We start from the raw sequence: 27,108 nt of genomic DNA, 5'->3' as shown, positions 1-27,108 counted from the left end.
GACAGGAAGAGGAACTTTATTATAAAACAGAGACTACCATTGCCATGGGAACTCCACCCGAGTTATCTCCCACCATGAGGAGATGTAGGGGGTTTCGTCCAGTACCATTTCACAAGAATTGCCAACAATAAAAAAATGTAAACTCAAAATGGAGTATGTTGCAGTGTTCTCATCCCCAGCTTGGAGAGAGAGACAGACAGAGAGAGATAGAGAGAGAGGGGGAGAGAGGGAGAGAGATTATAATCTTGAAAAGCCCAGACGGGTACATGTAAACAATATCTGGGTTTCACAAAGACAAAGAGAGAGACACACAGAGACAGAGGGGGGATTGGATCACAGCCAATATCCAACACCCTCCATCCCTCTCTGTACAACTGGCAGTGAGAACCTCCTTATACCTTGACAAACCGAGTGTGGGGTTCAGCTTTGCTGGCCTTGTTTAGAAGGCCCATTCCAGGGGTAGGGTGAAGACACAATGTCAGCAATTGAACTGTCTGTAAAGTGCTAGCTACTCCCAGTCTGCATCTGCATACCCAGAGTTGGAGTTGAGCTGGAGTGAGTGAGGAAGGTAGCTGCCAGTCAGGGAGTGTTGGTCAGGCCCATCTCCTTGGGGAGGGGGAGGGCGGGGGAGAGAAGAGTCCCAAACGCAGACAGACTTCAGTCCATGTCAGATGAAAGTGGAATCCAGTTGGCTGCTCTCTTGATGGTTGTGCGATCGAGCCGTGAAGAGCTGTTTGATAAGGGCCGACTTCTCCTGTTCCAGCTGAGTAATACGATCACTCTTGTCACTCACCTCCTGCAACAAGACACTGGTTAGACCACAACTGGAGCGCCCCGGCTCCCGGCCCCACCGCAGCCAGTGCGCCCCAGCCCCCAGCCAGGCCCCAGCCGGAGTGTCCTGGCTCTCCGCCACCACCTCCATATCATCATCAATCTCTTCTGCCTTTGTTACCTTCAGGTTCCACAATGCAACTCTTTACAGACTAACCTCACACCTTACACATTCCGTAAACCGCAGCCAAGCCCATCTACAGCCTGGTATCTTGAGGTCAATTGTGGGGTGGTTACTGGAATTTGTTATTAAGGGCGGAGTGACTGGGTGTTTAGACAAGTATGATTTGATGACAGAGCTGCTGTAGGTTTGTAAAGGGGCAGTTCATGTGCAATCAACCTAGGTGAATTTTTTGAGAAGATAAATGACATGGGAAATAAGGGAATGTCTATGAATGTTGTTTACATGGCCTTCCAGAAGACTTTCCACAAGTTTCCATACAAGAAACTGTAAACTCAAAAATCAGAGTGCATAGAATTGGAGGCAGCCTATTGATTTGGATAAGCAATTGTTAGGAGGTAGGAGACAGAGTAAGGTTAATGGGGATGTGCTCATATTGGCAAGATGGGACTAGTGGTGTCCCCTAGGGATCTGTCCTGGGGCTGCAGCTTTTCACTATATATATAAATTTGGACATGAGAATAGAGAATTGTATATCCAAGTTTGCTGACAACACTAAGTTCAGTGTCACATTAATTAATGTGGATGGGAACAGGAGGTTACAAAGGGACATTGATAGATTCAGTGAGTGGGTCTAACTGTGGGAGATGGAGTTTGCTGTGTAAAGTGTGAGCTCATCCATTTTGGACCGAAGAAAGATAGAGCAGAGAATTTTTCTAAATGGTGAGAAGCTAGGAACTGCAGAGATTTACAGATCCAAGTGCAGAAATCACTAAAAACAAGCGAACAGATACATCTGAATAGGCTGCTGGGATATAAAGGTGGAAGTTATGTTACAGCTGTACAGAGCTCTGGTTGAGACCCCCCTGGAGTAACTGTGTTCAGTCCTGGGCACAGCACCTTGGACAGGGTGCAGTGTAGATTCACCAGGTGGATACCTGGACTAAACAGGTTAAATTACGAGGACAGGTTATTTGGACCAGGCTTATATCCCCCTGAATACAGAACATAATGGGGTGATGGATTGAGATGTTTAAGATGATTAAAGGATTTGATTGGGTATAAAGAGAAACTGTTTCCTGTGATGGGGGTAGGTTGTGGCGGTTCCAGAACAAGGGAGCAAAACCCTGAAGTTGGAGCCGGGCCTTTGAAGGGTGATGTCAGGAAGCACTTCTTCACACAAAGGGGAGTGGAAATCTGGAACTCCCTCCCCCAAAAAGCTGTTCAAGTTGGAGGTCAGTTGAAAATGTCAAATCTGTAATTGATAGATATTAGTTAGGGTATAATATAATTGAAACAGAGCAGAGGCAAGGGGCTGAATGGCCTTCTCCAGTTCCAAACACTGTTGCCTACCTTGGTGAGCTGTCGGTTTTGCTCTTTCAGCATTAAGATCATCTGTAGATTGTTCCCCACGCCAGGAACGCTGCAATGGGAATGGCACTCAGACCCATTCACCTTGGTGGACCATCTCACCAGTCTCTGCAGGTCAGGAGATCAGTGTTAGAAAACACACACAGACTCATTACAAGAGATTACAGTCAGCATCTAACCATCAGAGAGAACAGAAAGCCAGTCACAGGAGCACACAAACTGGACATTCACACAGTTTCTCACTTCACAAGAAGAAAAATCTTTATCAAACATAAGCAGCAGTGGGAATGAGAGGCTTGACATCATTCGTTGTCCCAGCAAACACTCCCAGGGCAGGTACAGCATGGGGTTAGAAACAGAGTAAATCTCCCTCTACACTGTCCCCATCAAACACTCCCAGGGCAGGTACAGCACAGGGTTAAATACAGAGTAAAGCTCCCTCTACACTGTCCCCATCAAACACTCCCAGGGCAGGTACAGCACAGGGTTAAATACAGAGTAAAGCTCCCTCTACACTGTCCCCATCAAACACTCCCAGGGCAGGTACAGCACAGGGTTAAATACAGAGTAAAGCTCCCTCTACACTGTCCCCATCAAACACTCCCAGGGCAGGTACAGCACAGGGTTAAATACAGAGTAAAGCTCCTTCTACACTATCCCCATCAGACACTCCCAGGGCAGGTACAGCACGGGATTAGATACAGAGTAAAGCTCCTTCTTCACTCTCCTATCTACCCAGTCCACCTTGAGAAAAGGAGTAAGGAGGAATTTCTCTGTGTGTATCTAAACCATAAATTGAGAAGAATATTTCAACTCCAACCCAGCCTTACAACACAGGTAACACAGGCTGGCAACTCAGGCAACTGTCGGCCGGGCTTGACTGAAACATAAGATTCTGAGGGGTTTTGACAGGGTGGATTTGTGGGAGAGTCTAGAACTAAAGGTCATGGTTTATAAACAAGGGGTCACCCATTTAATACAAAGATAAGGGAAATTGTTTTCTCACAGAGGGTTGAGAGACTTTGGAACCCTCTTCCTCAAAAGATGGTTGAGGCAGAGTCTTTGAGTATCTTTAAGGTAGAGGTAGATAGTAGTCACTCTACTTAGGTAAGAAACACACCTGCCAAATTGTGCACAGCAAGCTCCCACAAACAGCAGTGTAAACGATGAAAAATAATCTGTTTTTGTGATGTTGATTGAGGGATAAATATTGGCCTGGACAGTGGGGAGAACCCCGCTGCATTTCTTTGAAATTCTGCCAGGGGACGGTTTACCTCCACTTAAAAAGACAGTTGTGGGTTCAGTTTAATGTTTCATCTGAAAGATAGTACAATTTCTACAGCAATCCGCCAGGCACTTTCACTCCGTCAGTTGGTTCTGCGTTAGTTTCCTGGCCCCACAGGAGTGGTGACTCGACCCACTGCCCCCAATCTACAGATGTGTCGCCCCAATTCCCAGGCACTTGCGCTGCTGAGTAATCAATGCAAGATGGGTACGTGGCACTTTCAGATGTGTGCAATCATTCTCAGGTTCAAATAATCACAATAAAGTTAGGGCCTTGAGGCACAGTGTTGTTTGGAAACAAACAGTAAATATGCAGGGAAAGTATCAGAGTCCCACACATCCCAGAGATCACTGACAACAGCTCACAGTCATGGAGAGGTCAGCATCACTGTGATGCCTGTGGTAGTCAAATAGTTAGCCACCACTCATCACTAGGTTCACAAAGGATGGCCGGGTGAGTAAGTTATACGAGGGCACAGTGGAACAGCTAACCTCAGTACGTATCCACAGCACCACGGGAGGGGAGCGGAGGATAAGTTGAGAAAGGCAGGAGGTTTTGCTGTGACAGGGTTACAGACAATGCACTGAATTCTGCAGAATCAGTTATAAAATTTCAGATGATTAAGGGACTTGGTGGTGGTGGTGGGGGGTGCGGCGAGAAGCAGGGTGGGAGATGAGTAGTAATTCACCAGACCAGACCTTGGCTGAGCAGGAGGTGAGGTCAGCCAGGCAGCACCTCACTTCCTGCAGTTTGGACAGTAGTTGTTCCAATCGTACTGAGTTCCCTTCAACAACTTCACCCTGTAGGAAGAAGACAAAGTAAAGATCAGCACTCCACATTCATGTCCTCTGTCCATCACTCTACTGTTAGCGCTTGTCACACATAGATCACCATCAGTCTGAACAGACAATCAAACCCATGTCACACTGAGAACCACTAACCAACCTAACTCTCAATGCACAACACTTACTCCCATTGTTGGGGCAACAAGCACAGTGTTGACAATGGACGGCAACATCTCAGGCACCCAGACTAATCTGCAAACATTCCCAGGACAGGTACAGCACGGGGTTAGATACAGAGTAAATCTCCCTCTACACTGTCCCCATCAAACACTCCCAGAACAAGTACAGCACGGGGTTAGATACAGAGTAAAGCTCCCTCTGCACTGTCCCCATGAAACGCTCCGAGGACAGGTACAGCACGGGCTTAGATACAGAGTAAACTACCTCTGCACTGTCCCCATCAAACACTCCCAGTACAGGTACAGTACAGGGTTAAATACAGAGTAGACCTCCCTCTACACTGTCCCCATCAAACTTCTTCTGGGCAGTTCATGAGAATTTTCCACATCAATGCATTTCCGGTCCATAGAAAGGAAGCATTGCTGGATTTAGCTCTGGGGAATGAGATGAAATGGATCAAATGTCAGTAGGGGAGCATTTAGGGGACAGTGATCATAATATCAATTAACAATAACAGAAAATGCTGGAAAGATTCAGCAGATCTAGCAGCATCTGTTGAGAGAGAGACAGAATTAACATTTTGAGTCAATGTGACCCTTCTTTAGAGCCTCTAAAGAAGGGTCATATAGACTCAAAACGTTAACTCCGTCTCTCTATCTCTCCACAGATGCTGCCGAGTTTTTCCATCATTTTCTGTTTTTGTTTCAGATTTCCAGCATCCGCAGTATTTTGCTTTCAATGTAATATCGGTTTAGGTTGGCTATGGAATGGGATAAGCAGCAACGGTACTTGCTCAGGGAAACTGGAATTAAGTATTAATGGGCTGTCTTTACAAAGGAGATAATTCAGGTACAGTCAAGAAATATTCTCATGAGGGGAAAGGTAGGAAAAACAAATCCAGAGTTCCCTGGATGATGAAAGAGAGAACATATTGAAACAGTAAAAAGTGCATATAACAAATGTCATAAAAAATTGGAGTGGGCGGCCATTCAGCCCTTCGAACCTGCTCCGCCATTCATTATGATCGTGGCTGATCATCCAACACAATAACCTGCTCCCGCTTTCTCCCCAAATCTTCCGATCCCTTCCGCCCCAAGAGCTATATGTAACTCCTTCTTGAAGACATACAATGTTTTGGCCTCAACTACTTTCTGTGGTAGCGAATTCCACAGGCTCACCACCCTCTGAGTGAAGAAATTTCTCCTCATCTTAGTCCTAAATGGTCTACCCCGTATCCTGACTGTGACCCCTGATTCTGGACTCCCCCACCATCGGGAACATCCTTCCTGCATCTACCCTGTCTAGTCCTGTTAGAATTTTATAGGTTTCTATGAAATCCTCCCTCATTCTTCTGAACTCCAGTGAATATAATCCTAACCGACTCAATCTCTCCTCATACGTCAGTCCCGCCATCCCAGGAATCAGTCTGGTAAACCTTCGTTGAACTCCCTCCATAGCAAGAACATCCTTCCTCAGATAAGGAGACCAAAACTGCATACAATATTCCAGGTGTGGTCTCACCAAGGCCCTGTATAATTGCAGCAAGACATCCCTACTCCTGTACTCGAATCCTCTTGCTTTGAAGGCCAACATGCCATTTGCCTTCTTTACCGCCTGCTGCACCTGCATGCTTACCTTCAGCAACTGGTGTACGAGGACACCCAGGTCTCGTTGCACATTCCCCTCTCTCAATTTATCGCTATTCAGATCATAATCTGCCTTCCTGTTTTTGCTACCAAAGTGGGTAACCTCACATTTATCCACATTATACTGCATCTGCCATGCATTTGCCCACTCACTCAGCTTGTCCAAATCACACTGAAGCATCTCTGCATCCTCCTCACAGCTCACCCTCCTACCCAGCTTTTTGTCATCTGCAAATTTGGAGATATTACATTTGATTCCCTCATCTAAATCATTAATATATATTGTGGATAGCTGGGGTCCCAGTGCCGGTCTCTGCAGTACCCCACTAGTCACTGCCTGCCGTTCAGAAAAAGACCCATTTATTCTTACTCTTTGTTTCCTGTCTGCCAACCGGTTTTCTATTAATCTCGATACACTACCCCCAATCCCATGCGCTTTAATTTTACACGCTACTCTCTTATGTGGGACTTTGTCGAAAGCCTTCTGAAAGTCCAAATAAACCACACCTACTGGCTCTCTGTCATCAATTCTACTAGTTGCATTCTCGAAAAATTCCAATAGATTTGTCAAACATGATTTCCCTTTCGTAAATCCAGGCTGACTCTGTCCAATTCTGCCACTGTTTTCCAATCAGTGCAAGTACTCAGCTATTAAATCTTTTATAACAGACTCTAGAATTTTCCCCACTACCGACACCTGGCTGACTGGTCTATAATTCCATTTTTTCTCTCTACCTCCCTTTTTAAATGTCAAGTTAATAACACAAGTGTAAACCAGTCTGGCTATAGAAAGTTCAGAGAGGAAGCAAGAAAGGAAAAAGGAAATGTAAGAAGAGACTGGCAGCTGACATAAAAACAGAATTTCAAAGTTTCTATAGGCATTTAAATAGTTAAAGAATAGTCAGAGGAGAATTAGGACCGATTATGGTCTAAAAGAGGGATTTACGTGTGGAAGTGGAGGATGGCTGAGGTGTTAAATTAAAACCTTGTATCTGTCTTTACCTAGGAAGAAGATGCTGTCAAAGTGAAAGAGGAGGTAGTTGAGACACTGAATGGGCTAAAAATTAATAAACAGGAGGTATTAGAAAGATTGGCTGTACTTAAAGTTGATAAGTCACCAGGGCAAGAAGAGATATATCCAAGGATGCTGAGAGAAGTAAGGGTGGAAATTGCAGAGGCACTGGCCATAATCCTCTGATCCTCCTTAGGGCGGTGCCAGAGGACAGGAGAATTGCAAATGTTACACCCTTGTTCAAAAAAAGCGTAAGGATAAGCCCAGCAACTACAGGTCAGTCAGTTTAACCTCAGTGGTTGGGGAACTTGTACAAACAATAATCTGGGACAAAATTAATAGTCACCTGGACAAATGCGGGTTAATTCAGGAAAGTCATAATGTATTTGTAAAAGGCAAATTGTGTTTAATTAACTTGAATGAATGTTTTTAATAAGAGAGAGTTTATGGGGGTTAATGTAGTTGACCTGGTGTACATGGACTTCCAAAAGGTGTTTGATGAATGGGCTTGTGAGCAAAGTTAAGGGGACAGTGACAACACGGATACAAAACTGGCTGAGTGACAGGAAACAGGCAGTAGAGATGAATGGTTGTTTTTCTGACTGAAGGATGGTATACAGTGGGGTCTCGGGGGTTTGTGTTACACCACTGCTTTTCTTGTCTATATTAATGGCCTGGATTTTGATGTACAGGGAAAATTTCAAAATTTGTAGATTACAAAAAAATTGGAAGTATTGTGAACTGTGAGGAGGATGGTGATAAACCTCAAAAGATTGGTGGAAAGGACAGGCACAGAGCAGATGAAATTTAATGCAGACAAATGTGAAGTGATTCATTTTGATAGGAAGAATGAGCAGAGACAATATAACATAAAGGATATGATTCTAAAGGGGTGCAAGAGCAGGAGACACCTGGGTATGTATGTGTATAAATCATTAAACGTGGCAGGACAAGTTGAGAGAGAGTGGTTAATAAAGCATACGGGATCCTGGGTTTTTAAATAGACAGAGTACAAGAGCAAGGAAGTTATGATAAACCTGTCTAAAACACCAGTTGAGCCTCAACTGGAGTATTTCATCCAGCTCTGGGTACCACACTTTAGGAAGGAGTGAAGACATGAGAGAGGGTGCAGAAAAGATTCACGAGAATGGTTTCAGAGATGAGCAACTTCAGTTAGGCGGTTAGATTGGAGAAGCTGGGGCTGTTCTCCTTAAAGAAAAGACAAGGCTGAGAGGAGATTTGATAGAGGTGTTCAAACTGGTGCTGGGTGTAGACAGAGTAGATAGGGAGAAACTGTTCCCATTGGTGGAAGGAAGGGTCAAGAACCTGAGGGCACAGATTTATGGTGATCAGCAAAACAATCAACAGCAACATGAGGAAAATCTTTTTCAAGTAGTGAGATGTTTAGGATCTGGAATGCGGTGTCTGAGAAGTGGTGAAGGCAAATTTAATGATGGATTTTAAAGAGAATCAAATCATTATCTGAAGAGAAAATAATGCAGCACTGCAGGGAAAGGGTGGGGGTGAGAACTAGCCAAGTTGCTCTTGAAGAGAGCCAGCATGGACATGAAGAGCTGAATGGCCTCCACCTTCAATTCAATCGCTCTGTGACTCTATGACTGTTGTTAGAAGAATGAGTTAGACACAGAGTAAAGCTATATCTAAACTGAGATAACGTAATGGCACTGGAAAAAAAGTGATGTAGCCCTCAGCAAGACAGAAAGTGAATCCATGTGGGCAGAGATAAAAGGATCAGTCACACCAATAGGTGTAACCTACAGACTATCTAATAGTGGAAGGGACATGGAGGAAAAGATAAAATAATTCATGCAATGGGTAAAAATATGTAGAGTAATTCATGGGAAATTCCAACTTCCCAAAAATTAATTGGCCAGAAGAGGGAAGAAGGGACAAATGAATGGAGTTGCAATAATAAATGTAACTCCTTTATTCAAAAAGGGAGGTAGACAGAAAGCAGGAAACTATAGGCCAGTTAGCTTAACATCTATCATAGGGAAAATGTTAGAAGCTATTGTTAAAGATGTTATAGCAGGGCACTTAGAAAAGTTTAAGGCAATCAGGCAGAGTCAACATGGTTTTATGAAAGGGAAATCATGTTTAACCAGTTAATTGGAGTTCTTTGAAGGGATTTCATGTACTATGGACAAAGGGGAACTGGTGGACGTACTGTACTTACATTTCCAGAAGGCATTTGATAAAGTGCCACATTAAAGGTTATTGCAGAAAATAAAAGCTCATGGTGTAGGGGGTAACATATTGGCATGGATAGAAGATTGTTTAGCTAACAGAAAGCAGAAAGTTGGCATGAATGGATCTTTATGTGGTTGGCAGGATGTGACTAGCGGTGTGCCACAGGGATCAGTGCCGGGGCCTCAACTTTTTGCAATTTATATAAATGACTTGGATGAAAGGACAGAAGGTATGGTTGCTAAATTTGCTGATGACACAAAGATAGGAAGGAAAGTAAATTGTGAAGAGGACATAAGGAGGCTACAAATGGACATAGGTAGGTTAAGTGAGTGAGCAAAGATCTGGCAATGCGAGTATAATGTGGGAAAAAGTGAAATTGTTCATTTTGACAGGAAGAATAAAAAAGAAACATTAATCGAAATGGTGAGAGATTGCAGAGCTGAGATTCAGAGGGATCTGGGTGCCCTAGTGCATGAATCACAAAAGGTTCGTATGCAGGTACAAAAGTAATTAAGAATGCTAATAGAATGTTATCATTTATTGCGAGGGGAATTGAATATAAAAGTAGGGAGTTTGTGCTTCAGTTGTACAGGGCATTGAGAGACCACATCTGGAGTACTTTATTGGTCTCCTTATTTAAGGAAAGATGTAAATGCATTACAAACAGTTCAGAGAAGGTTTACTACACTAATACCAGGAATGGGCAGGTTGTTTTATGAGGAACTGGACAGACAAGACTAGTTTCAAAGAATAAGAAGCAACTTGATTGAAACATATAAGATTCTGAGGGCACTTGACAGGGTGAATGTGGAGAGGATGTTTCCTCTTGTGGGAGAATCTAGAAATAAAGGTCATTGTTTAAAAATTAGGGGTCGCCCACTTAAGACAGAGATAAGATTTTTTTCTTCTCAGAGAGTTGGGTCTTTGGAGCTCTCTTCCTCAAAAAAGAAGAGTCTTAGAGTATTTTTCAGGCAGAGGTAGGTAGATTCTTCATAAACAAGCGGGTGAAAAGGTATCAGGGTAGGCAGAAGATTACAATCAGATCAGCCATGATCTTGTTGCGTGGCGGAGTAGGCTCAAGGTACCAAGTGGCCTACTCCTCCTCCTAGTTCTTATGTGTTCCTATAATGTATACAGGACCCCTTTCTAACCCAGAATGTAAGAAACCCAATATGGGAGGATTCATGACTGGATCTAGTAATGGGGAATGAGTCAAAGCAGGTAAGAAAAGTAAAAGCAGTGGAAATCTAGGCAATAGTGACCATAATATCATAAGGATGTCGGATAAAAATTGATCGGAACATAAGCATGACAAAGACCAGGGTAATAGATTGGAGAAAACTAGTTTTTAAGGGCCTAGATTAGAACCTTGAAAAATAAAATAGACAATGATATTGGCAAACAATGACATAGAACAATGGAAAACATTTAAAACTGTCCAGAAAAGATATATTCTGCTAAAAAAAAAACAAAAACAAGCTACACACTAATGACTTGGGAAGAATTGAGGCCAAGAGACATACACTATGTACGTGGAAAGCAGGGGAGAGCATGATAAGCAGGAACATAAAGAAATTCAGAGAAAAGTGAAAATAAAACAATTAGAAGAGTAAAGAGCAACTATGAAATTAAGTTATCAAGGAATAAAAAACAAAATATTAAAATATTCTGCAGTGATATCAATTAAGAAAAAGTGGAGGCAGGAATAGGGGCATTAAGAGATGGACGGAATAAAAATCACAGGCAGCGATTGTAAAAAGTCAGAGATATCAAATATTAATTTGCTTCAGCTTTTACCAGGGAGACAAATAAGGTGGACATGTCATCAGAAGATGAAATTAGAAATAATATCACCCCATTTAAAATGAAAAGAGGGGAAATATTAAATTAACTATTCAAACTCAAAGTGGATAAAGCCCCTAAACCAGCTGGACTGCGTCTGCGTTGAACAAAGTAGGGAAGAGATAGCAGAGGCAGAACTACATACAAGATGCAGTAAAAGGGGACTGGTGGATAGCAAATGTAGACAACTATTTAACAAGTACTTTCCCAGGGAACTAGAGACCAGTCAGCTTCACAGTGGTGCGGAAAAGATAATGGAATTCCTACTAAAGGAGTAAATTGAAAAATATCCACAAACCAAATATCATATTGTATAGTTGACATGGATTTCAAAAAGGGAAAGTCTTGCTTGACCAACCTCATTGAATTCTTTGAGGAAGTGATGGGGAGTAAACAAAAATTATGCAGTCGACAATAAATCTGGATCTCCAAAAGGCCTTTGGTAAGGTACCACATAATAGGCTCATGAATAAAGTCAGGAGACATGGAGTCAGGGGACAAGTGGATAGCTAGCTGGCTGAGAGACAAAGGGCAGAGAATGGGGATAAAAAGTGGCAGAAGCACATATCGGTGTTGGAGCCTCTGCTGTTTACAACTTAGGTTGTGGAATCAATATCACAATTGTTCTGTTCTGATTTATTTCTGAAAACATTTGTTCTGATGATGCCATTTTCCAAAGCAGTTCCTCTGACCTGTCTTCCTTCTTCCTTAACCGAGGTTTTCCACCCATGGTGGTTGACAGGGCCCACAACAGTGTCCGGCCCATCTCCCGCGCATCCACCCTCACACCTTCCTCTCCCTCCCAAAACCATGACAGGGTCCTCCTTGTCCTCATTTATCACCCCACCAGCCTCTGCATTCAAAGGATCATCCTCCGCCATTTCCGCCAACTCCAGCATGATGCCACCACCATTCCGTAGGGACCAGTCCAACCGGGACACCCTGGTCCACTCCTCCATCACCCCCTACACCTCAACCCCCTCCCTCAACACCTTCCCATGCAACCACAGAAGGTGCAACACCTGCCCCTTTACTTCCCCCCCTCCTCACCATCCAAGGGCCCAAACACTCTTTCAAGTGAAGCAGCATTTCACTGGCACTTCCCCGCAATTTAGTCTACTGCATTCACTGCAGAAGAACACCTTCGGTCTGTCTGCAAGCATGACCCAGACCTCCCTGTCGCTTGCCATTTCAACACACCGCCCTGCTTGATGCCCACATGTCTGTCCTTGGCCTGCTGCAATGTTCCACTGAATCTCAATGCAAACTGGAGGAACAGCACCTCATCTTCCGATTAGGCACTTTACAGCCTTCCGGACTTAACATTGAGTTCAACAACTTCAGACCATGAACTCTCTCCTCCATCCCCACACCCTTTCTGATCCCCCTTTTTCCAATAGTTTATATATTTGTTTAAATATATTTTTTAAATAATTTAACATATATTTTTCTTTTCCCACCTATTTCTATTATTTTTAAATTTATTTCCATCCACTGTTTTATCTCCATGTTTTAGCCTATTTCGATGCCTCCCCCCCACCCCACCCCCACTAGTGCTATCTGTACTTTGGTCGTCCTGCTTTCTACCCTTAATATCACCATTAGCACATTCCTTAGATAATATCACCACCGTCAACACCCCTTTGTCCTTTTGTCTATGACATCTTTGGCAATCCCTTCTTTGCCTCCAGCTATCACTGGCCCTCTAACCAGCTCTACCTGTCATCCCCCCCCCCCCCCCCCCCAACTAGTTCATATTTCACCTCATTTCTCTATTTCCTTAGTTCTGATGAAGAGTCATACGGACTTGAAACGTTAACTGTATCCCTCTCCACAGATCCACAGATGCTGTCAGACCTGCTAAGTTTTTCCAGCTATTTTTGTTTTAGTTTCAGATTTCCAGCATCCGCAGTATTTTGCTTTTATCGCAATTTCTAAATTTGCAGATGACACCAAGTTGGGAGGGCGGTCACCACTGCGGGAGCAAACTGCAAAAACTTTACAAAAAGACATCAATAAACTTGAAAACGGGAACATAAGTGGAAAATAAATTTCAACATCCGAAGCATGAAGTATTATATGTTGCCAAGAAAGCTAAGGTGTTCACATATTGCTTGGAATGGGAGAATCTAAATGAGATAGAGGAGCAACAGGATCTGGGTGTACTAACACACACACCACTAAAAGTTACGATGAAGATCATTTTAAATGGGGTAATATCTTTTCTAATTTCATCTTCTGATGCCATGTCCACCTGACCAATCTCCATACCTAAAGTAAACCAAGCACCAGGGTTATTTCGAGAGGGATAGGGTTAAAAAGTAGAGATGTTATGCTAAACTTGTCACATCGCACTTGGGCGTACTGTGTGCAGTTCTGGTCACCATAAAGAATATAGAAGGGGAGATGGCAATGTAGTTACTGGACTAGTAACCCAAGGGTCCAAGTTAATGTCCTGGGGAGATGGGTTCAAATCCCACCACAGCAGCTGGATGATCTCACATTTGCCTACATTGAAATCCATTTGCCTCACTATCTATTAATATCGTTTTAGAATTTTACACTTCCATCTACGTTACTTAAAATGCTGCTCATTTTGTGAGACATCAGCACATTTGAATATGTGGCTTTCTACCCTGTCATCTAAGTTGTCAATAAGTACAGCGAATATCTGAGGGCCCAACTCAGATCACTGTGGGACACAGCTGGTCACATCTCACCAATTAGAGTGCCTGCCCATTATCCCCACTCTGATGCAGTCAATTACCCCCTCAGCAGTTAATATTTTAACTGATATTATATATTTAAATCCAATAAAATAATCTGGAATTGAAAGCTGGTCTCAGTAATGGTGCCATGAAACTATCACTGATTGCTGTAAAAACCCATCTGATTCATGGGATTGAGGGTAAATTATTAACCAATTAGGAAGTAAAGGGAACTGATGTTAGACCAATCTGAAATTGATAAAATATTTGTTATCCGAAGGCATTGAGGGATATAGGGCAAAGGCAGATATATAGAGACAGGTCATAGACCAGAGACAGGTATATAGAGACAGGTCATAGACCAGAGACAGGTCATAGACCAGAGACAGGTCATAGACCAGAGACAGGTATATAGAGACAGGTCATAGATCAGCCATGATCTCATTAAAGGTGGAGCAGACCCAAGGGATTAAGTGACCTTCTCTTGTCCCTATCTGATGTTACACCAATAAAGAATGGATGGAACAGGTGGGGTCTCTTTTCTCTCAAAAAGAAAAGGCCGAGGGGTGATGTAATGGGGTATTTTAAAATTACAACAGGCTCTGATGAAAACCGATGGAAAGTGTTTCTTATTGTGGGATAGAGGCCTTCAATATAAGATAGTCACCCAAAAATCAAAATGAGAATCTAGACGAAACTTCTTTACTCAGAGAGTGGTGAGAATGTGGAACTCACTGCCATGGAGTGGTTGACTCCATGTGACTAATATAGACACATTTAAGGGGAGGCTAAATAAGTACATTAGGGAGGAGGAAATAGAGGGTTACGATGACAGATTTAAATAAGGAATTTGGCAGAAGGTTCAAGTGGAGCAGAAGGCCCAGTGGAGAATGGTTAGGCTAAATGGACTGTTGGTGTTGTTTATTTTATATAATTTGATGTAATTGTTTTTTCTTTAATTAACTAAGAAACTGACTACCATATAATTAGCAAATGCTTGTGTATGATGTCCTGAAGTAATTTTCATTGTTTAAAATCAAGTTACTCACAGTTGGTGAACTAAACACTCTGATTAAAAATGATTACTTTTTGTGATAAGCCCATTTTCAGCCAAATTAATCAAACTGCACTAGGATATACCACTCTTAAATAGGTCACAATGTGTTTTTAAAGATGCAATTTTTTTAAGTTCCTCTTTGAAATGCTACTTGATCACTCTGGTAGGTTTTGTATTTGACAATCTGCAAATGAATTTGAGTCGAAGCCGGATGGGGTATAAACAAACAACTCAAAACCAGCACAATGATTTGTTAATTGTGCTCAAAGTGGAAAGTCTATTCCTAAAATGTGCCAGGGAATGTGCCAGGAGTTTGGTTTGGTGATGAGCTCTACTCCATAGCTGCACAGAGATCGGAATCTCCCAGGACCCACTCACATTGCCACTGGGCGACTTGCTGATGTTCTTCTGGCGGTCCTGGATTGCCTGGATCTGTTGGATGTACCAGCCTCGGGCACAATCAACCATCTCGAGACCCTGCAGCAAAGCATCCTTCTCCAGCTCCAGCTCCTTCATGCACTTGAGCTGCTGACATATCAAAACCGTGTCAGTACCACGAACCGACCAATCACAGCCCAGCCCAGGAGTCGTACCATGAACCCGTCTATCACAGCCCAGCTCAGGAGCCGTACCCATGAACTGACCAATCACAACCCAGCTCAGGAGCCGTACCCATGAACTGACCAATCACAATCCAGCTCAGGAGCCGTACCACAAAGCGGCCAATCACAGCCAAGCCCAGGAGCCATACCATGAAGCGACCAATCACGGTACAGCCTGAAAACCATACTGCTCAGGTGTTAAACAGAAACAAAATATCCGTCAATTATGTGACAGAAACTGACAGAATAAACATAGGCACCTACATTTCTATTTCACATTCTCAGGAAGGGGCAGGTGGGGCAGGGGCCCGGGGAGGACACGGCAGGGGTAGAGATATGGGGAGCAAGCAGGCTCGTGGCCTACTCCAGCAGCTGTTTCTTATGACATTCCAAAGTCTTTCACAGCCAATGAAATACTTTTGCAGCATTACAAATGTTATAACGGAAATGCAGCAGCCAACACAGCAGAAAGATTCCTGGGCCGAGAGCCCTCCGCCACTCCCAGGAAAGCCACCCCCTCCCCCCACCACCCAGATACATGGCAGTTGCCCCCGAATTAACAATCAGAGATTATTGCCCTGTTTGAGCTGTGACTCACCCGGTTGTAATCGACCCCGCTGGTTATGGTGTGACGCCGGAGTTCACTGCGGTCTCGCCCCTGTCTCCAGCTGGATACTATTCCACCACAGGTGGTCTCACTTTGGTAGCGGGCCATGAGCCTCCCATCTGCAGGTGAGAAAAGAGGATCAATAAATTCCATCCCAAGGTGTCAACACTCTGCACCCACCTCTCCACTGGGTTGCAGTAGTCATCGTGTCCAACTCCCCCACCGTCCAGTGACAAAGTCCATGGGCAGCAGCTGAGCTCCACAGAGCAGCTCCTGGACCAAGGGGTTGTGGGTGGTTTGAGCAGGGTACAACTTGGCAAAAGTGACCCTTTCCTACTCCCAACACCATCCAGTGAGGCAGGGGCAGAATTGGGGTTTCATCCAATCGTGATTCCCCTGCAGTCAAATAGGACATAGTACAAAACAAAACGATGCATAGGAAGTGAAAAAGAGATGCTCGAAAGGATCGAAGTTTGCTGGATAAACAGATTAAAAATAAAGAAACTTAAAATGGTGGCACATGATAAAGTGAGAACTGACAGCACTAATCAGGGGGAATGGGCAGGTGGAAAAAGACATCAGACAGGCTGGAAGGGAACTGGAGAAAGTACAAATAATGTCAAAGGCAACAGTAAAGACTTTTATAAGATCATAAGAAACAACAGCAGGAGTAGGCCATTCAGCCCCTCGAGCCTGCTCTGCCATTCAATAAGATCATGGCTAATCCGATTGTGGTCTTAACTCCACTTTCATGCCCGACTACCCATAAGTCAGCCTCAAATATATTCAATGACTCAGCCTCCACTGCTCTCTGGGGAAGAGAATTCCAAAGATTAACAATCCCTGGAGAAGAAATTGCTCCTCTTCTCCATCTTGAATGGGAGACTTTTTATTCTTAAACTGTGCCCCCCCACTGCAAAGTTCTAGATTCCCCCACAAGAGGGAACATCCTCCCAGAATCTAACTTGTCAAGCTGCCTCAGAATCTTAAATGTTTTAATATGCTATACTCCAAAGGGTACAGGTCCAACCTGCTCAACTTTCCTCATAAGACAAGCCCTTCATCCCAGGAATCAATCCAGTGAACCTTCACTAAACTGCTTCCAATGCCAGTGTATCTCTCCTCAAGTAAGGTAACCAAATCTATACACAGTAGAAGTGGTCTCGCCAATGCCGTGTACAGATTGCAACAAGACTTGCCTATTTTTATACTCCATTCCCCTTGCAAAAAAGGTCAGCATTCCATGTGCCTTCCTAATTACTTGCTGTATCGACATGCTAACTTTCTTATAATTCATGTACAAGGACACCCATATCCCTCTGAACTGCAGCATTCTATAATTTGTCTCCATTTAAAAAAATATTCTGTTTTACAATTATTCCCTCGAGTGGACAACTTCATATTTTCCCACATTGTACTCTGCCAAATTTTTGCTCACTCACTTTATCTATATCCTTTTGCAGACTCTGTGTCCTCCTCACAACTTGCTTTCCTATCTAAGTATCATCTGAAAATTTGGCTACAGTACAATTGGTCACTTCATCCAAATCATTTATATTAAGTGTAAATAGTTGAGGCCCCAGCATTGATCCCTGTAGCACTCCACTAGTTATAGTTTGCCAACCTGAAAATGACCCATTTATCCTGAGTCTCTGTTTCCTGTTAGTTAGCCAATCCTCTTTCACTGCTAACATGTCAACTCCAACACCATGAGTTCTTGTGCAGTAATCTTTTACGTGCATCTTATCAAATATCTTTTGGAAATCCAAATACACTACATCTATTGGTTCCCCTTTATCCAGCCTGCTTGTTAGACTCTCAAAAGAATTCTAATAGATTTGTCAAACTCAATCTCCCTTTCACAAAACCATGCTGACTCAGCCTGATTGTATTATTGTGAGAAATGGATGTTTTTTAAAAATATTTTTGGGGAATATTGTGTTATTCCATGAAGAAGGCTGTGTGTTTGTGTTTGTGTGTGTGTGTGTGTGTGTGTGCATGCGTATGTAGATGATTTAATTAAGCTGGGCAGAGATTAATATCAGACAGGTTGTCTGGGGGGTTTAGAACATGAAAAAGATAGCGGTGTTAGGTTTGAGGTATGAGTAGAGAGCTTGATCTAACATTTGCATTTTTAGTTACGTTGAATATCAAAGGAAAGTCAGAGCTGATAAGAAACATATTTGCATATTGCAGGAGTTCCATAGAAAAATAGAAGTGGGGCTATTATTTTATTGACCCAAAAGCAAAGGCAAGATGGAAACATGAAAGATCTTATATGTGGAGGGATGTGAGTTTCAAAGAAGTGTGAGAACCTGAGGTGGAGGGGGAAAAAGGTATTTTAGAGCTTCTGCATAAAGCTGTGAGATGTAGCTATTAAGTGAAGCTGGAGCTAAGCTGTGAGCTGGGAGCTGTTGACTGGTAGCTATGGGCTGGGAGAAGATGCAGTTTGAATCAGTCATCCAGTCAAGCCAGAAAAGCTTAGGCTGCAAAAAGCAGTTTTATTCTGAAGTTTAGATTTCCACAGCAGAGTGCAAGAGTTACTGGTCATGTGGTATGCCTCTATTTAAGCTACAGCAGGTTGCCTTGGGTAATATTACTGGATTTTTATAGTTAAAAATCTATAAGGGAGCGTTGTCTGGAAGGTGTTTACTTGTAGGTCTGACCAAGTAGAGTATCTTTTTGGGGGAATGTGTTATAAAACTAAACTTAATTGTGCAACTATAATCTTGTGTGTTTAAGTTTACCTTTATCCTTGTTAGTATAACTTTTACTTTTAATTTTTTAAATCCCAAAAGCGTTACTGGACTTCTTGCTGCTGAGATCAGTACCTTGTCGTCTTGTTTTCAGAAAATGAAATAAAAAGGTTTATAAATAAAATTTACAAATAAAAATCCCTCTGGGATTTAGTTTGCACAGCAATTTAATATTGCCCGTGGTCATAACAATTATGATTTTCTGAATGTCGTGCAACTCCTTAATAAAGAATGCTAGCATTTTCCCAATGACAGAGGTTAGACTAACTGGCCTATAGATTTCTGCTTTCTGTCTCCCTCCTTTCTTGAATAGATGTTACATTTTAGGTTTTCCAATCCATTCGGTGCTTTCCAGAATCTTGGGAATTTGGGAAGATTACAACCAATGCATCCACTAGGTCTGCAGCCACTTCCTTTAGATGCTAAAGTGTAGGCCATCAGATCATAGGGACTTGTCAGCCTTTACTCCCATTAGTTTTTCTGTTTTTTTTTAGTGATCCTGATTGTTTTAAGTTCCTCCCTATTTTCTACTATTCTTTGGATGTTTCCTGTGCCTTCTACTGTGAAGACAGATGCAAACTACTTGTTCAAAGTCTCTGCATTTCCTTGTTTCCCATTATTAATTCTGCAGTCTCACCCTCTAAGGGACCAACACTCACTTTAGCTACTCTTCTCCTTTTTACAAGCTTATAGAAGCTTTTGCTGTCGGTTTTTATATTTCTTGCTAGCTTTCTCTCATACTCCAATTTCTCCCTCTATTTTTTGTTACCCTTTGCTGGTTTCTAAAACTTTCCCAATCCTCTGGCCTACCACTAATTTTTACAGCATGGTACATCTATTCTTTCAATTTGATACCATCTTTAACTTCTTTATTCAGCCACGGATGGTGCATCCTTCTCATAGAGTCTTTCTCTCTCAATTGAATATATCTTAGTTAAGAATTATGAAATATCTCTCTAAATGTATGCCACTGCTTCTCTACTGTCTTACCTTTTAAACTATTTTCCCAGTCCACTTTAGCCAACTCCGTCTTCATACCCTTCTAATTGCCCTTATTTAAAACTCTAGTTTCAGACCCACATTTCTCACCCTCAAACAGAAAGTGAAATTCTATCATGTTATGATCACTCTTACCAAGATTATCCTTCACCATGAGGCCATTAATTAATCTTGTCTCATTACACAATACCAGGTCTAAAATAATTTGTTCCCTGTTTAGTTCCAAAACATATTGTTTTAAGAAACTACCCCAAACACACTCATTGAACTCATCCTCTAGGCTACCTTTACAATTTGATTCATCCATGAAGATTAAGGTCACCCAAAATTATTCCAGTTGCTTTCTTATAGCCCATATTATTTCTTCATGGATACTCATTCTTGAATATAGCTACTGTTAGGGGGTGTATACACTACTCCTACCAATGACTTTGCTTTTTCTTATCTCTACCCAAACTGATTCTGCATCTTGATCCTAGGAACCAAGATCATTTCTCACTCCTGTACTGAACCCAATCCTTTATTAACAGAGCTACCCCACCTCCTTTTCCTTTCTTCTTGTCCTTATGATTGTTGGTTAACTAGAGAACAACAAGGGACTTCTATTAGAGATAACTGGAGAAAAGGAATATTACATTAAATACAATCAGAATCAATCAGATGGTGCATAGGAGACGTTGTATTTTCAACGGACTTATACCTATGTTTATGAACTATTTAAACCTAGGGACAATTTAGCTGGCCTCAGCAAACTGCAGAAGGAACTTTAACATGCAAACAAAAGGACATTACTAAACCATTTTGCATTATCAAACACCAATGTTTGTACTGTTTCAGCCATTACTGTGCTCTTTTATAATAAAAAAAATCAATTCTATCTAACTATAATGGCCAGGGCATAAGTTGAAGTGCTAGCTAATTAGATCACTATGAATTGTGGTCACAATGGACGAGGTCACCCACCAACTGATTAGATCATTGTGGTCACTTGAAATCCTGCCAACATGCAAAGAAGGGTATAAAAACCAATTGGGTGGGTGATAGCAAGCACACCTGAACACTAAGTAAATTTTGTATTTTTACTCAATTAAGAGCATTGAGAACAGGTTTGCAACCAAATTCTGGTGTCAGTGTCTCAACTTGTGATTCTAGTGCTCAAGAACTAAACAGGGGAATTGAATTGCTACATCAGGACGCATAATCCAGGGGTTACGGGAATTATTCCAACAAATTGGAAAGGTTGCCTGGATGATGGGTTCATGGAGTGTATTTGAAATTGTTTTGTGGAGATATTAAATATTATTTTGCATGTTTGTTTTTACAGATGGTGAGTTTTCGAGTTTGGGGGTTCTTATAGCAGAGAGTCGGAACAAATGGGTCATCTTCTGGATGGCAAGCTGTAACTAGTGGGGTTCCACAGTGTTCAGTCCTTGGATCCCAACTATTTATAAATCTATATTAATTACTTGGATTCAGGGATAGAAGGTGCTATAGCTAAATTTGAAGATGACACCAAAATAGGTGGGAAAGTAAGTTGCAATGAAGAAATAAGAAATTTACAAATGGATATGAACAGGTTAGGTGAATGGCCAAAATTTGGCAGATGGAGTTAACGTGGATAAGTGTGAAGTTATCCAGTTTGGTCGGAAGAATAAAAAGGTGACTTATTATTTAAGTGGAGAGAAACTTCAGAATGCATCAATGCAGAGGGATCTGGGTGTCCTCATGCATGAACCGCTGAAAGCCAGTAGGCAGGTAATGAGGAAGGCAAATGGAATTTTGGCATTTATTGCTAAAGGAATAGAGTATAAAAATAGGGAAGTGTTGTTGCAACTGTACAAGGCATTGGTGAGACCGCACCTGGATACTGTGCACAGTTTTGGTCCCCTTACTTGAGGAAGAATGTAGTTGCATTGGAGGTGGTTCAGAGGAGGTTCACTAGATTGATTCCAGAGATGCGGGGCTTGTTTTATGAGGAGAGATTGAGCAGTTTAGGCCTATATTCGCTAGAGTTTAGAAGGATGAGAGAAGATCTAATTGAGGTATATAAGATGCTAAAGGGGATAGACAAAGTAGACGTGGAGCAGATTCCCTTGTGGGGAATTCTAGAAAGGGAGGCCATAGTTTTAGGCTAAGGGGTGGTAGATTTAAATCAGAGATGAGGAGGAATTACTTTTCTCAAAGAGTTGTGAATCTGTGGAATTCACTACCTCAGTGTGCAGTGGATGCCGGGCCGCTGAATAAATTTGAGGAGATAGACAGGTTTTTAATTAGTAACGGGTTGAAATGTTATGGGAAGAGGGTGGGAAATTGGAGTTGAGGCCGAAATGAGATCATCCATGATTGTATTGAATGGCGGGGCAGGCTCGAGGGGCTGAACTGCCTACTCCTGCTCCTTATGTTCTTTTAGGAATATGCTTGTCGGTTAACTTGAGAACAAGGAACAACTATTAGAGATAACTGGAGAACAGGAATATTACATTAAAAACAATCAGGAGGTGGATGAGTGACTGGGTCGTGAAGCCTGGATTCTGTGCTGTTGAGAGAGGTCAGAGAGGAGACAGCAGAGGCTTGAGTCACACTTTTTTAATCATCAGATACACATGGTGACATGGTCTGGAAATTATCCACTGTTCAAAGAGAGAGACAGGGATAAGCTACGTAACAGCAAACCAGCTCATCAAGGTTGGTTCTAGGCAAAACTCAGAATTCATGAATCAAGGCATAAAGAGGGACTGTAGACTCAGTGGAAAACATTGCTGTGTGAGACAAATCCAAAGGTTCAAACACAGCATTCCCTCCATTTTCAGTTGTTAAAATATTGGCATAACATACAAAATTAAATGAACTACAATAAACATGAATTAGGCCACAATTCGAGTCATGTGAGCAGCTTTGGACACCTCATTATAGGAGTATTAAAAATAAGAGCAGACCTGTAGATTCACCAGGATAGGGTGGATGTTGCAGATAACTCAGGGAGGCCGAGTTGCTGTGCACTCTCCTCCTTTAGTTACATCAATCTTGTGTCACTCTCAGTGCCCTTGTGAAACTCGGGCCCATAAGTTCCATGATGTTATTACTCTATCTAGTCTTCTGCCTACTTACAGTAGCTTTTCCCTCAACCATTCCTTCCAGCATCCTCTTTTCTATACCATTGCTTCGTGCCACATGCCCAAAGTACTTCACTTTACATCTGTCCACCACCTGTGTTGCCAACTCCCTCCTGTTGTAATAGCTATTTGCTTGTACGTCTATCAGTGCAGATCACCCTGAGCATCCTTCAAAAACACCAAAGTTCAAAGAATCAGATCTTCCTGCCTTCGTGGTCCAACATTCTGCACCACAATAGGAAACGTCAATGCTTTAAGAAGCTGAAACTGAGTCATTTTCCCGATAGATTTGTCTTTCCAAACAATCGTTACTTGTTTGGCCATTCCAATTCTGCACCAAATTTCTTTGCTATTATTCAATTGATCATTCACATTACTGCCCAGGTAGGTAAAGTCAGTGACCATTTCTACATCCTCAGCATCAAATTTTACTTTTTCATTATTCCGTGCCTCTTTTTTAACTTTCATCATTCATCAGAAATGGGCAACCTCAATGATGAGGAGAAGCCCAGATTTGGGATTGTTTCCACTGGGACAGAAAAGGCTAAGCAGATTTTGTTTTTGTAATTCTGAAGGTTATACAATAATTAGCAAAGATTATTGCTTCTGGTCAGTTACGGACTAATTAATTTAAAACAGTCATGAGGAGAGGGTTCAGAAGAAATCTCTGTATCCAGCAGCTTGTTACAGCAGGGAACACTGTCACAGAGAGTAGATGAGAAAGAGGACAATACAGCTTTTATAGGAAAACATTCATTTCTAAATTAGAGAAAGATACTGGGAAAGAGGCAGTAGTGGGATTAGTTTGGGATTGATACAAGGCTGTGGGGAGAGAATGAGGTAATGGGATTTAATTTAGGATTCATACAGGGCTATGGGGAGAGAATGGGGCAATGAGATTAGTTTGGGATTGATACAGGGCAGTGGGATTATTTTGGGATTGTGTAATGAATACATCTTTTTATTTTTGTTGGACTGTGGATTAAAATTACAATGGCTGCAGTTTGAAAGACATGTCCACTGGAACAGTGTGAGGGATATATACAATATTGTTGTCCTGGAACACAGTGTACCATAAAAGACAGGATGGTGCCGAGGAGAAGTCTGGTCTAATGGGGAATTGTCTGGTAACAACATTTTAATTGGCTCCTGACCAGGTGACCAAGGTTTGTGAAAGAGCAGTGCAGCAGAATAACTCCTAGTCTGAAAGGAAAAGGACCTAAAACGTCTCTCTCCTGTGTGTGGGAGATTCCAGTAATTCTACGGTAATAGCTAGCTGGCTTTTTCTCCTCATATCTCTATAACCTGCTCTCTCTCTCTTTGAAAACCCCTGTCAAGAGGCAAAGGTGAAAGTCACTTTAGAGACATTGAAAGGCAAGTGCTCAACCAGTGAACTAAATACTGAAAGTTCTGGAAGACCACCTCGTGTCATCAACAAAGAACTGAAAGGAATTTGGAAGACATTGATCAAAATCAACCTATCGAATCCTGTACTCTGGAATTGGTGCTATTGAATTGTTTTATCCCACTCTAAAAATCCATGTTTTTGTGTGTCTTGTATGTGTGTGTATAGGGATTTAAGAAGGGGTAGAGTTTAGATTATAGATTTATTTACTTATTAAGTTTACAAACCTAGTGCTTGTATTCTGTTTCCTAAATTAAACAATTAGGTGGGTTGATCAAACGCTTAAACATTTGTCACTGCTCGAGGAGCAGTGGGGTTTGATATTGCAGTGCGTTATCCCCAGTGAGTCATGACAACTGATACAGGGCTATGGAGGGGAGAACGGGGCAGTGGGATAAGTTTGGGATTAATACAGGGCTATGGGGAGAGAGTGAGGCAGTGGGATTAGTTTGGGATTGATACAGGGCTGTGGGGAGAGAGCAGGGAAGTGGGAGTTTGGGATTGATACTGGGTTATGGAGGGGAGAGTGGGATAGTGAGACCAGATGGTCTTTCGGTGCTGCAAATTTTGACCGTTCATGTTGGTAGCTTTGGCAAAAAGAAAGTGACAGCTTAAAGAAATGGAGGCTCCAGGGTCCTTTCTGGGAGTGACAAGAGATTAAAACCTTTTAAATTATAACTTTTTAAATTAAAACTTTTTTAAATTAAAACTTTTAAATTATACAGACATCCTAGCAGTCTCACAGGCCATTCAGCCCACCCTGTCCTTGATGGTATTTATCATTAATTAAGATTCTGAATCCTATCTGCCTGTCCAGTGCCTATGTCCCTTAAGAACCCCTTTCCTTCAACAACCTAACCCAAGTCATTTGGAAATGTTTGAAACCTGCTGGCTTTCTACCCATTTAACACTGGCTGTTCACCACCACCGCACTCTCTCTCACTCTCTTCACCACCACCGCACTCTCTCTCACTCTCTTCACCACCACCGCACTTTCGCTCTCTCACTCAGGCTCACCACCACGATCTCATTCTCACACCCACCTGTTTTCACATGTCTCTGCTTCTCCAATGCGAGAGGCTCAATGACTTGGAGTCGTGGTTCTATATTAGCTTCTCTCCGTTCCACTCGCACCTCACTGTCGACATCAGTGGTTTTACACTGGCCCAGCCTCTGTGAGCTGTGATCCGGCTCTGTCTGGGTATCAGGGATGTTCATGGACTTTACCCTCAAGGGTGATTTAGCCCTATCCCCATGACCTCTGTATACGTCTGACATTGGGTAGAGATGTTCCATCACTGGTTGGGTCTGCTCAGACACTCTCGAGCACGGCTGCTGCCCACTGCTCCTCCCTGGGTCAGTTTTATTTCTCTTCCACACTGCCACAAAACAGCAAACACAGATCTGGACTTACACAAGGCAGCAGTCAGATACATCAAACCCACACAAATTCCAATTATAGACAACATGAAACCTCAACAACTTCGAGCTCAACCACAGAAACTACAGGTTTTACAGCAAACGGAGTAATGTCCCTGACACTCCCAGGACAGGTACAGCACGGGGTTAGATACAGAGTAAAGCTCCCTCTACACTGTCCCCATCAAACACTCCCAGGACAGGTACAGCACGGGATTAGATACAGAGTAAAGCTCCCTCTACTCTGTCCCCATCAAACACTCCCAGCACAGTTACAGCACGGGGTTAGATACAAAGTAAAGCTCCCTCTACACTGTCCCCATCAAACACTCCCAGGACAGGTATAGCACGGGATTAGATACAGAGTAAAGCTCCCTCTACACTATCCTCATCAAACACTCCCAGGACAGATACAGCACGGGGTTAGATACAGAGTAAAGCTCCTTCTACACTGTCTCCATCAAAGATTCCAACGGAGTCAATAGTGACCGGGTAGATCAGGAAGATCTTAGTGACTGAGAACCCCCAGTGTTTTCATTAACAGGGCAGTTCTGACAGGTGTTGCAGTGACTGGGAGTAGGGTGCCCAGCGGGTGGATGTTGGGGACGCGAGTGCAGCCGTTGGGGTGTGAGATGGGGGATTGAGGGTAGGGCGGGTGTTGGGAAGGGTTGAGGTGGGGGGTGTTGTGGGGGTTGGAGGTCAGGGGGTGTGGGGTGGGGTAGGGGGTGTGGGGTCTCTCTGCTCCCCTCCCTCCTCTTCCCCACACTCACCGCCCTTGTTGTGCGCTGCAGCCTCTCCTCTGTGGCCCGGGGAGCGGCTCCTCCCGGGGCTGAGCAGTGAGGAGCGGAGCCCGGACACGAACCTGTCGAAGGTGAGATACCCGGAGGCCGGTGCCACCCTCCGCAGACACTGCAGCACCCCCGGTGGTAGTGCCTGGCCAGAGCCGCCCTGCCAGCGGGACTCGATCTCCAGGATGTGGACCGACCCCCTCCGCCCATCGTCCAGGATATCGAACAGAGTCCGGAGACTGTGCAGGAAACCCCGGGGCAGACCCTGGGGGAATGGCCCGGCCTCCAGCTCCATGGGCCCACGGCCGGATCCCCCCTGTCCCGGGTCGCTCTCCGGCCGGATCCCCCCTGTCCCGGGTCGCTCTCCGGC

The 27,108-nt window shown here is 43.1% G+C and overlaps 1 protein-coding gene across 3 annotated transcripts; it reads right to left on the bottom strand.

The window, feature by feature from the left end:
* Positions 1-27,108, bottom strand: sapcd2 (suppressor APC domain containing 2). Of its 3 annotated transcripts, none has more exons than XM_041193688.1 (7): positions 26,721-27,108; positions 25,575-25,910; positions 16,250-16,377; positions 15,428-15,577; positions 4,307-4,408; positions 2,306-2,431; positions 1-796 (listed from the first exon to the last, which is right to left on the bottom strand). In XM_041193688.1, the coding sequence occupies exons 1-7, from the start codon at positions 27,031-27,033 to the stop codon at positions 668-670; spliced, it is 1,284 nt and encodes a 427-aa protein (XP_041049622.1). In that variant the 5' UTR covers positions 27,034-27,108; the 3' UTR covers positions 1-667. The 3 variants fall into 3 exon arrangements, with proteins under 3 accessions (XP_041049622.1, XP_041049623.1, XP_041049624.1); XM_041193689.1 differs by having other exon boundaries at positions 15,428-15,574; XM_041193690.1 differs by lacking the exon at positions 25,575-25,910.

Source organism: Carcharodon carcharias, chromosome 8 (genome assembly GCF_017639515.1).
Source record: "Carcharodon carcharias isolate sCarCar2 chromosome 8, sCarCar2.pri, whole genome shotgun sequence".
Taxonomy (NCBI): domain Eukaryota; kingdom Metazoa; phylum Chordata; class Chondrichthyes; order Lamniformes; family Lamnidae; genus Carcharodon; species Carcharodon carcharias.
This window is presented reverse-complemented; position numbering and strand designations above follow the sequence as displayed.